This window comes from Camelus dromedarius, chromosome 4 (genome assembly GCF_036321535.1).
Source record: "Camelus dromedarius isolate mCamDro1 chromosome 4, mCamDro1.pat, whole genome shotgun sequence".
Classification (NCBI taxonomy): domain Eukaryota; kingdom Metazoa; phylum Chordata; class Mammalia; order Artiodactyla; family Camelidae; genus Camelus; species Camelus dromedarius.
In genome coordinates, this window is record NC_087439.1 from 53,896,779 (window position 1) to 53,909,064 (window position 12,286).

General features: G+C 36.3%; 1 protein-coding gene across 5 annotated transcripts in view; it reads left to right on the top strand.

Annotated features, from left to right (window-relative positions):
* Window positions 1–12,286, top strand: part of ITGA4 (integrin subunit alpha 4) — a 222,109-nt gene that overhangs the window by 158,929 nt on the left and 50,894 nt on the right. For 3 of the 5 annotated variants that reach the window (XR_004136757.2, XM_064484950.1, XM_010991496.3), the window contains exons 7-11: window positions 6,453–6,559; window positions 6,656–6,785; window positions 9,089–9,156; window positions 10,459–10,588; window positions 11,932–12,017. Coding sequence is in view for 3 of the 5 variants with exons in the window: in XM_064484950.1 (XP_064341020.1) it covers window positions 6,453–6,559; window positions 6,656–6,785; window positions 9,089–9,156; window positions 10,459–10,588; window positions 11,932–12,017 (521 nt within the window). In the remaining 2 variants the exon portion in view is untranslated. Of the gene's footprint in view, window positions 1–6,399; window positions 6,560–6,655; window positions 6,786–9,088; window positions 9,157–10,458; window positions 10,589–11,931; window positions 12,018–12,286 lie in introns of those variants that run through there. The other 2 variants (XM_031451757.2, XR_010380637.1) reach the window with 2 other exon arrangements.

Here is a 12,286-nt window from a genome sequence, read left to right on the forward strand (position 1 = left end):
TTTTGTGAGACAGCATTCTTTCCTTAAATTATGCTCAGCAGACATATCATTTGCTGTATATTTTTCTGCTGTATTTAGTAAAAAACAAAACAAAACTTATGTAGGTTTTCTGCAGGAATTTGAAGAACTTTGGGCCTAAGGTCTAAGGTCCCTGGAAAAAAAAACCCTAATCTTAGTTTCAAGCTGGCAAACAGGCTGGTTTTCTAGAGTTCTGAAGTCTAGTGATGACTCAAAATCAGCCCAGAGTTATAAAATTGCAACCCTCAAGCTTGGCTCTACTCCCTGAAGACGCTCACCTCTGTGTTGAACTCTCTTCCTAAATACAACAAAATAAAATAAATTATAAAATAAAAAATTAAAATAGAGGACTGAAATAGCTGGCTTTTTCAGGCCTGTGATTATAGGAGCTGTTTCTCACATAAATTGAGCATTATTATTTGCCATTATCAGATTTTGATTAGGAAGTCTGAGAACATGACATTTAAAAACATGTTTTTCAGGAAAAAACAAAAACAGAACTTTGAGAATGACTTCTAATTTTGATGTTGAGTGTGCTCTTTTGCCTCTTGTTTGCTGCTAGAGGAGCTGGAGGAAGTGGGCTTAGAAGTTTAGCGCTTTCATGTTCCATATCTCCTCTAAAACCTGGGTGTTTTCCTTTTCATTGCTCGGCGTTATTGTCATTACTGTTAAATTCATGAACACCACTGTTATCTTTTAGAAACATCACCATCACATTTTATTAGATGTATGGGAGAAGTACACAGTTTAATATAATAAACACAGTATAATGGATTTAATGGTAATTTGGGTTTGATAAGAAACGAAAACAAGGGGCTGTTGGCTTAAACAGCTGAATCCAACCTCACAGCACTGTGAGCTCCCTCTGCTGGTGAGATGCATCAGCGCAATGTGGGTACACTGGGGAGCAGACGCATTTACCATTTAATGAACACCTACTATGTGCCAGGCAGTCTTGTTTGCACAGGCATAAGTTTTCTGTAATCATGATACCCCTGCAGTAGCAGGTCTTATAATCTTGTCTTATTTGAGTTGGTTTGTTTGCTTTTAATCCCATATTTTTTTCTATATTCTGAATTTAGTTAAATGAAGGAATTGTATAATTGTTTTCATTCAGTAATTATTGCTTCTACAAATAAAGATATCTTGAATGAGTGACTATAGGACATAGACTAGAACAAGATTCATTTATTTTTCAGGATTATTTCAGAAAAATTTAGAGTGCAAGTGTTTGAAATATATGGGACTCATGTTTCAGTGGAATGGAACTGCACGTTTAAAAAAAAAATAATTGGTGGAAGTAAGGTCTTCTACTATTTTTCCGAATCTTGAAAATTATGTCACATGTTTTGAAAGATCAGATAAATGTGTGTGTGTGTGGGTGTGTGTGTGTGTGGGTGTGTGTGTGTGTGGTGTCGTAGTAGCCAGAATGCCAGACTGAGAGCCCCAGTCAAATATCTGAACCAACGGGGAAGCCACAGCACAGTGACACAGGCAGACAAGCCAAACTTGTCAATGCACCCAGAAGTCCCAGGTTCCCCTACCCACAAAGTGCTCTGCTCAAGCCTGTCAAAAAGTTACAGAAAGACCTTTCAGTTTGGTCTTTCCCCTTGGTCCTTCCTCAATGGAAATGCCAAAATATTGAGATTTAATTGAGTAAAAGGTCACGGGAAGATAGGGACTAAGGAAGTGACCTTTGTCTTGAACACTAGAAGGTTGACTGTGTTTTCTGTGGGCAGATTTGTGATACTTTACACATTTGCAGCTGAAAAAAAATTAGATAGTAAAATTGATTCAGTTATTTCGTACATCTGAAATATTTGTAGAGTAATGTTGTAGAGATTCCAGACTAGTAGGAAGTAACTACTTTTCGATCTTTGATTTCTAAGAGATTTTTATTTTTCATTCTAAGCTTTTCCATTTGCCAGTCCCATGGGTTTGGGCAAATTATTTTACTTCTTTAAGATTCTGTTTTCTCACCTGTAAAATGGAATTGATAACACAGTTCCCTGCTGCTCCTGTGAGAATTAAATGAGTCACTGTGTGGTAGGGCATTTTGTGGAGGAGGGTACATGCCATGACATGTGAGCAGCTTAATCATATCTTTAACTTAATCCCTAAGATAATAATGTTAACATCAACTAATGTTTGCCTGTTTCTCTGCCAGGCTCTGGCCCAAGCACTTCACACGTACCTCCTTTACGCCCCACAGTCCTTGCAGAGCCCCTCTGAGACAGGCACCTCCTGTAGGCCCAGCTAGTTCTCAGTGTTAAATCCTCCTCCTCACGTATCACACTTTGTAAAGATCTGAAACCTGCAAACACTGTCTTCCTCCAGACCATCTGTTACTATCTTAAAACGTAAGGAACTAATGTTCTGGAAGAGAAGTAGGGGAGAATGGTAGTGATGGAAGACTGACCTCCTCCAAGCTTAGATCTGAGAGTTTGGTGAAAATTTGGCCGTAGTACCTGCTAGGGAAGGGTTTTGTGGTGGTCTAGTGGGTTTCAGAATTCCCTCCTTCAGCAGAGATTTTGTTCCTGCTTGCTGCATTTAAGGCCCTGTCCTGTGCTGTGGGAATGCCACAGTCAACAGAATAGTCAGTCTGTCCTCATGGAGGTGACAGTTCAGAGTGAATATCTAGTCTTCCATAGTCTCTGGCAAAACAAAAAAATAGAGGTGGTAAAGAATGTACCTCATTGGCTTTGTACTAGCGTCCTTTGTATCCACTTATTAAAATGACTGCTTATTCACATTTACATACACACACACATGTGTATACTGACACAAAATCAGTAAGTAGAAATAAAAAACTGAATAGTAAGCATACAACTTTATATTTTCTTTCACAAATGAAAACCGAAAGAGAAAAAAAAAGGAAAGAGAAAGATGGGCTTAATTTTTAGAATAAGGGGTATGTTTTTATGTGGCTTTGTATTTTTAATGTCTACTAGGAAAGTGCATTCAACTGTGCTACAAACTAGTCATTCTAGTTGTATGAAACATGGAAAATTACCACAGTAATTTCCACTGACCTCTTCTATGTTAAACCATGTAAATACTTTTTTTCAACTGTGAAGTTGATTTGATTTACTAAGAGTTTAGGTTAGTAATGTATGAGCTGAATTGAAAACCAGATTACAGACCATTTCAGCATGACATTTGGATAAAATATAAAGATAATCTGAGTTTATTTATGATGTTCTTTCAGGGAAGTTCATGAGAATTAGCTTGCTCATGACAGTTGTAATAATCATCATTTTTGACCAAATTAGACATACTGTATTTCCACATGAGGAAAATCAGCTTGATATTTGATACCCTATTTCAATCTTTAGCTGAAACCAAGAAGGGCAAAAAAAGTATTACTATTATTTTCTAAACAGAGTAGTTTCTGTTCAAATATGGTATAACCTAGGAAATGCCATAACCATGGACGTTGTAGAGCAGCTGCTCACAAGCCCAGCTGCATGCTACCAATACCTGGGGAGCTTTTTAAAAAATTCTGATATGAGTCTCAACCCAGACACATCAAATCTGAGCCGCTGGGAATGGAGGTCAGGTGTCAGTATTTGCTCAAAACTCCCCCCAGGTGATCCTAATGTCCAGTCAAGGCTGAGAATCACGTGATAAGGGGTGGGCTCAAGAGCAAGGAAGTTAAGGGGTAGCTCTGGAGAGGCCCCGTGGGTGAGTGATGTGGAGGTCTGACCTTTCAGTCAAGGTTCAGTAAGCACTACAGAAGGAAGGGGGAAAGTTGCAAGCAATTAAGAAAAGACCCACATCAGTAGTGGGGATTTATAGTCTGTTCTGCGAACTGATGCTCTCCTGTAATCGGTGCTGGAAAGTACCTTTTTGGTGCTGTTGGGTACTGCTCGGTGGCAGAAGCAGAGTTAAGAGAAGTGGAAAGAAGAAACCTGTACAAGTGGGAGTCTGTGTGTCTGTTCACTTATTAGATTTATCGATGTGTGTGACCCTAAGTGTGAGACTGAGCAGTGATGGCATTAGGGTGTCACGTGGTGGAGCTAAAACTGAAACAAAGGATGCAATGGGGCATAATCTGTGGACCCAGAGACCAGTTTAATAACATAAGAGTTTCTCTAGTGTTCATTTTAAAATTTACAAATAAGAGAGCTCAGCTAAGAAACAGACAACAGTTCACTATTTTTTGTGTGTGCATAAGAACTTTTGGGCCATTTTCATCAGTTTACGTGGTATTTGGTGGTTCTGAACTATTGTATATTTTTAAACATCAAGGTGGCATCTCTAGAACAGTACATTTGTTTCTGAATATTGGCTGTAATCTTAATGAGTGTCCATTAACTATACCACATTTTAGCAGAGATAACGTGTAACTTGTGACCTCTGTTCTCTCCTGTCTTTAATTTTCTTCCTGCACAATTGCTTGAGGGTTGACTGTAATTTTAGAAAGTATTTCCAGAGAAGATTCTTTATTGAAGTGTCTTTTGGGATAAATAATAATAACTTCCAGTGCAGGTAGACAAATCCACTTATCATCTGTTTTTGACGTTAGTTTAAAAAAAAAAAGCAACTGGCAATTTTAGTAAAAACTCAAACTGAAATTTGCATCACAATGGAAATTTTAAATTTCTGTCTCATTCTTTCACCTTCTTTAAATTATGTTGGCATCATGTATCCGCAATAACAACTTTCTGTGTTAGATCTAAACCACTCCATCCTACAATACAAGTGTCTTTTTCTCTCTCCTTACCTCTCCCTTATTATCCCTTCCTTTTTTTTTTAAATTAACTTTAATACAGAGACCTTACACTTCCACCTGGACCATCTTTGATTAAAATTTGGGCTGCAGCAAGATTCCTTTCCCATTCCACGTAAGCATTGCTTTTCAACCCCAACATGCTTTTTCCAGACCCATCCTTAGTCATCTTCCTCTCAGTCTCAAGCCCTAAGCAGGCACTACCAATAGATGGGAGTTGACATTATTATTCTGCAAAAAAAGCTGGCCAAGAAAAGATTATCCACATGCCATGGTAACAGTGTTGCAGATTGTGAGAGTCACTTGGGGTAGTCAGGGCCTCACTTGGACCTGTTAAATCAACACGCAGAGAAGGGGTGAGGAAACTTTCTTCAGTTCTGCTGTGTTGAAGTGTTTGTCCTGAACAACATTTTAGAGAACAACTAAATGTATAAAATGTATACACAAACATCTTTCCACACTCCTTAAACAAAATCTCTCTTACCTGGGAGACTTACTGCAAATAATTCACTTTCATACTAACCTCATGGATGTAGGTATTCTGAGTTTGCCGAGGGAGCTTTGTGTAGGGGTCACAGTTATAGGAGGTGACCAAGCTCTTAATGATTTTGAGGGATAGTCCCTATAAATGTATGAAAACTTGGTACCAAAATTAAGTAAACATACCCAAGTTCTATGTTCTTATCCAATCAAATTGGTGCAAATATATTTACCTGCCTTTGGAATTATGCTCAGGTAGATTGGAACTGTCACAGGGCAATTGAAGAGGGTGGAAATAGATAGCAAAAGGAATAGTAATATACCGCATCTCATTCTCCCCCAAAATCACTTAATTGAAATCACGCTTAATATAGGATCCCAGCTGCAAAGCAAAGAAGTCACTTTAACACAATAAAAAAAAAAAGTCACTGGGAAGATCATGTTTTCTTGTACAGTTTAGAAGTACTGTATTGCCCGTGTGTAATAGTTTTGGCTTTCTGGCTATGCATGCCTTTGTCAAAGTGCCTATTGAGGTTTTTCGTTTACTGAAATAATCCAGTTTTTCAAGTCTTTTTTTTTTTTCTTTGTTGAAAACATCACAGTCCACTAAGTGGTTTACATTTACACAGGGCGGTTTGTTTTAAACGCTAAGCATTATTAGTATGTCAATTACACAGGCCACTTTCCACCTGCTTAGTCATCACCTTCCAGCTTCAATAAACTGTGACTTAAGTGCTGAGGACCATAGTCCTTTTATTCTTGAAGTCTCAATACAGGAAACATTTGTAAAAAACGTGCTCTGGTAAAGTTGCTTACATAAAGTTGCTAGATAAATGATCCAAACAGAGGTGCACATTGTTTGGCCAGCATTTCACAATGTGGTGGTACTCGCATGGCCGATGCTGGATTGAAGTGATCCTCCCCTCTCCTAGTTCTGTTGGCTAGCTACCTCCTGTATGGGGTCATCCCCTCCTGGTGTTACCAATCAGAGGGCATTTCCACAGACGAGAATCACCTGCGAGAGAACAAGTATCGCGTAATCGCAGGGCAGCTCACAGTTTCCCCCACTTATGCTGATTGGGAAGCAGGGAAAGAGGGCATTCCACAGATGGCTGAGGGAAGAAACGTTGGGGCTAAGCCCTCGTGTTTGTTTTTCTCTGCTCTTGTAGGATAACATTGTTTTCGAGATGACTGATGATCAAATGGTTTTCAAATGCTGTAGGTAGCCCTCTTGGAGACCCCTGTGGAAAGACTTGTTTGGAAGAAAGAGACAATCAGTGGTTGGGGGTCACGCTTTCCAGACAGCCGGGAGAGAATGGATCCATCGTGGTAGGTTGTTGGATTCAGTCCACTGATAACATCATGAAATCACATATTCTGGGGGTGACCTCCACATAATTTGGTCTCCTTTTATGTTTTATTCAGACTTGTGGGCATAGATGGAAAAATATATTTTACATGAAGAATGAAAATAAGCTCCCCACAGGTGTTTGCTATGGCATGCCCTCCAATTTACGGACAGAATTGAGTAGAAGAATAGCTCCGTGCTATCAAGGTAAGGCATACTGAGTGGATCAGGAGAAACAAGTGAATGGCTTTAAAAATGTTTTTTCAATTTTCAGTTTTGGATGGTCTGTCAGGGGTGGGGGATCTTTAAAATTTCTGTGTTCTTTTTAACTGCTTAAAGTATTATTTCCTTTCCTTTGTTAACCCAGTTGTAGTATTAATTTTCAAAAATGTCCTGTGGGTTTTTTGGACTAGGAATTCTACAGTTTTAATTTGAATAACTCTAGCATCTAGTTGATAATTTCCCACTTTAGCATTAAGTATATTTTTAATTCAGTATAAGTGAGCCTGATGCCCAGCAAATGTAGGACACTTAAAATCACAAAATTAGATTGAAAAATCTGATCAGAAGGAAGAAAGCTGTTTAAGTTTCTTCCTTTACCTTTAGTTTCCAACAATAGTCAGACTCAAAGTATAAATATAAGCATATCTTTCTCAGTCTTTTTTTTTTTTTCAAATTCACATGTTTTCCTTGAAACAGTAAGGGGTTGGTATCTTAAGTTTGAAAGGTCTTTCCATAAATATTTTAGATCATAGGTAGCGTTAGTGCATATAGAGCTAGGACATAAACTGAAATGAACAAAGTTAGAGGTGAATGTCAGCAGAGAAATAAAAAAAAATAACACCTGCAACAGAACTAAAATTCTAAGAATGTGCCTTTCGAAAGAATAAAATATATGTGAATGCCAATTTCTAGTTTTCCTAACCAAAATGATTACCCCAATGTCCAATGAAAATTTCTATTACTGGACAAAACTTGGACCAAGTATGCACATTGAGTTATTGATTCAATTAGTAATTAATTGGGGTCTTTCCTCCTTGGAATGTGATATAATAGAAAAGATTATGTCACCTATATTCCTAATTTGCCTTTGAATGCCAAGAAGTTAAAAGGTGAATTTTAACTTCTCGATTGTGGTTGAAACTTAGTCCAGCTACTCTTCTCTTTTTTGTAGTAGTTTATAGTTTACACTTTAAAATATTTCACAGTAGAGGGATCTCTCCCTGGCTGGTGGTAGATGCCCGCATGATCATTTGAGGTCTTGCAGTCTCTCCCTAATGCAGACCTGACCACCCTGAGTCATAATCTCTGGTCCAGATGAGGACTTTCCCCTCATGAACCTGGTTTCCTTTAAAATCAAGTGTGCAGTGATAGGAATTAGCTGTATAGGCTGGAGGGAAGCTGTCAAAGCACAATCTAGTAGAGATGCAAGTTAAAGATACCTCAACTGCATGCCCCTCCCCACCTAGCTGGCCCTGGCCAGGGGCTTTTAATTGACCCACCAGGCGACTTCTGAAGTTCTAATGGTGTGAGATGATGCGCTTGACCACTTAATGCTCAGCAGCTTTTGTCTTGCCACTGGCCAGTTCCTTCACTAAATACTGGTGCCTACCTGGATGTAGATTTCAGTCCTCTACATTTTCTCATGTGTTCTCTGGGTGACTCTATCCAAGGGCTGATAATGTCCATGGATAACAATGTGCACTCATCCTCGAACTCCAAAAATTTTATATATATATATATAAAATATATGTGTGTGTGTGTGTATGTATATAAACCTAACCACATTCTAGAAAAAAAAATCATGATGGCAGAAACCTAAGATACCTAAAATTATGGTAAATTTTTTTAAACAAAGTATGTATGTATGTGTGTGTGTGTGTGTATATATATATATCCAGAGAAGATATAAAAAGGAGTGAAAAATCATGACAGGGAGTGGTAATTATAAATGATGTAGCAATTTATTTAACTTTTCTGGTTACCAAAGCCAAAACAAAGATATGGTCCTGATTGTTCTTTTCTTAGAGGTTTACTTATGTCAGTTCCTCAGGAAAAGCAAGCTTTGTGCCCATAGTAAGTTTCACAGAGCATCTGTGCATGGGGACTTTGTGATAAGACACCCTCCATCTCCATGCCCATCTTGACTCAGTCTGTTCTTTTCAGCTGGGCAAAATCTAGGAAGCCTATTTTAAATGGAAACCTGGACCAGAAGCCACAAATCTTACCTCTGTCTTGATACTCACCTGACAGTTTTTTGAGTGTAAGCTGCTTCCTATGAAAAAGAGGCAGAGTAGATATTTTTATTGCTATTTCATAGACATGGTTTGAGGGTTAATATAGAAGAGATTTGTGATCTTAAATTTTATCAATTACTATTTTTTAAAATGTTACTCCAAAATGTAGACCTTTAAAGGTAAATTTATAAGGATTTATAAGAAACAAAATGATACAGATTTTGTCTTTATTTTTAAATAAAATCTTGAATTATTTTTTCTACTTTTTTTTAGATTATGTAAAAAAATTTGGAGAAAATTATGGATCATGTCAAGCTGGGATATCTAGTTTTTACACAGAGGTAATAGTCCAAAAAATAGCTGCTATGAATGTTTACAGATAGTTTTAATTCTGCTGAAAACTCAGAAGATTGATATTAAGCTTGAAGTAAAAATTATGTAATACCTGAATAATACATCTCTTAAATTTGACTGTATTACAACTTAATTTTCATCACTCAGTATTCCACACATATATTGGGGAAATATTAATATTTAGATGACTGTGACTCCCAGAACCAACTGTCTAAATGAAAGAATGTTCCTTTCATTAAGAATTTAGTAGAAATGAAAAGTAGCTGTAGGTTAATTTAGGCATTGAAAATATTATATTATTTTAAATGACTAGTTGAGGGGCAAAGAAAGCATGTGAGTCCACATTTTTCATTAGAAAGTATGACAATTGGGAGATTTAAGAACTTAATATTACCCTGTTAAATCAGATAATTCCCAAACTCTTATTCTCCAACACAACTGCATGTACAGTTGTCCTCAACTCCCACATCTCCCAGTTTCTTAGAAACCCATTATGAATGTATGAATGTTTTCTAAATCTATGTAGACAGTCTGTATCAAGCCTTGACTTAACAATTTCCATAAATAGTACCTACTGTGTTAAAAAAATAATAATAATGCCTCTTTCTTACTTTATATTTGAAAGGACCTTTTTTTTTTTTAAGTTTGGATTGTTTGGGAAATACAGAAATGTTGAATAGGTCTAATCGCTGAAAGGTTTCATATTTCACCAGAGAAGTAAGCGTTTGCTCATTCCAACTTTCCCTCTTTCTTTTTTCTAAATTCCTACATTTGTCATCAAATATGTCCCAATCCATTTGACTTAGTTTTTTCTAAGTTAACATTATTAAGGAAACTAGTCATTGCCTTTTTGCAAATTGAAGTAAATTAAGTCCATTTTTAACTCTCAGTCAACACATGATCATCTCTGGAATGAGCACTAATGAATTACTCAGATATGATTTACTTTAATGGAAACCACATTGCCTTTTTTTTTCCCAAAGCTTGCTCTAGTGTTCAGTGATTCTACCTTTGATTTTAAAGTCCACTGATAGTGTGAAGTGAGAGTTTCAGAGTTTCTCCTCTGAAATTCTACTTTTAGGTGAAAATCCATTAGCTGGCTTTTCTGGCCTTTTTTTTTTTTTTTTTTTTTTTTTTTTTTGACAGGTTTTTTAAACGCATAAAAGGCTCATATTTCAGAAATCTATAAAAATGTATTTTTGTCACTATTTACTTAAAGTGTATATTTGGAGGAAGTTTTGGGTAGTGAGATTCAACTTTGAAATGATGATTTTCTTTTTTTCTTACAGGATTTAATTGTAATGGGGGCCCCAGGGTCATCTTACTGGACTGGCTCTCTTTTTGTCTACAATATGACTACAAATAAGTACAAGGCTTTTTTAGACAGAGAAGACCAAGTAAAAATCGGAAGTTATTTAGGTACGATGAAAATTGACAAAGTTGAATTATCTTTGCCTGACATATACTAATAATTATAAATAAGGGAAATTGTACCTTCAAAAGAGCAAAATGGCCATTTCAGAAACTGCCTCTTTAAGGATCTAGTCTATGAAACTTTAGTTAACTCAATATTTAACATATGTAACTATTATCGACACATAATTCTTTGATTAGAACTCCTGGTTTAGTTTACTCTTTGTAGTAAGTCACATATAAGCTTGTATCTTTATGCAGTCAACGTATGATTATAAAGGTAGCATCTATTTGAGTGCCTGTCACCTCCTTGGAACTTTTGTAAGCAGTCTACAAGAATTAACTCATTTAATCATGAATGAGTGAGTAAGTAGAGTTTTTTCAAGGACTAACTAAGTCAGTGGGACTGCGGACAACATTCTAGACAATGGGTTACATTATGAAGCATATGGGTCTAAAAACAGCTCATTGACCTTTGCCTCATAAATTCTTAGAATATTTCCCAGAGCTTCACTATTTTTATCTTTCTCCTTCTTTAATAACTCAGCAGTAGGATACTTTATATTTGTTCAGAAACACAAGATATTTTTCTGGCATTAATGCCCTTGTAGTAAAAAGGAATGCTTTTCCTATAGTTTCTTAGAAAATACAGATTTGTTTAAATCATGTGTGCTTCAAATATAAACAGCCTGTACTTAGAAATAATTGTGAAAAAAGCAGTATTTTTCTCCCATTCAAACTGAAGGAATTCATTTGCAAACACAGGGACCTCATTAACAATTCAACATTTACTTATGTATGGTTGAAGGCTACCCTGAAGCATTGCAAGAAATGTAATTTAGTGTTATGCCTTTTATCACAGAATAAAATAAGATTATTTTACTTTTCGTGTCATCATACAGCTTTATCACAATAGGAAGATTTCAGGGCAAGAAAAGTTGAAGTTTAGGACTTTTTCTTTTAATTAAAGTTCAAAATGTTATGTTTTATATATGGTAAAATATTTCTGTTGTAATCCTAGAAGCTAGCATGTCCTGATACTGTAGAGACTAACAAATCAAATGTGAAGGTGCTATCTTTAATTTTTAAGGCTTAAAAATATAAGCCACATGACCAGTTTTATAACACACATATTAATAATTGCTTAAAGCGTGTAAGAAATGACCAATGTTGAGTATTGCTGCTAAAAATTCTTAAAACTGTTTAGCATAGTCATTTTAAATTCCTTCTCATTCAGTTCTGAGTGGATTGATGATGAATTCTGTGAATGGATTTAAGATCATCTGTTTTACCCATTGCAAATGACAATTCTCATACTTTTCTCCATTTTTTTTTTTTTTTTTTTGAAGGCTACTCAGTCACAGCCGGTCATTTTCGCAGTCTGCATACTACTGAAGTAGTTGGAGGAGCCCCTCAGCATGAACAGATTGGTAAAGTAAGAATGACATTGTTTTTACGTTTATTTCTTCCAAAAGGTTCAAGTAGATTGTATGGGACAATAAAATAGTAAAGGAAGAATGGCAAAAATTCTGAGCAGTGAGGCTAGAAATGGTGAGCAGTGTGCTGTGTTTAATGGTAAAATTGGTGAAAATGGTATGGCTTTTAGGTAAAATTGAGCAGAAGAGTTTTAAGGAAAATTATGTAAGTCAAGTGAGGCTCTTCTTTCTTGTGAGTAATTGTTTCTGAGATAGAATTATCTCAAGA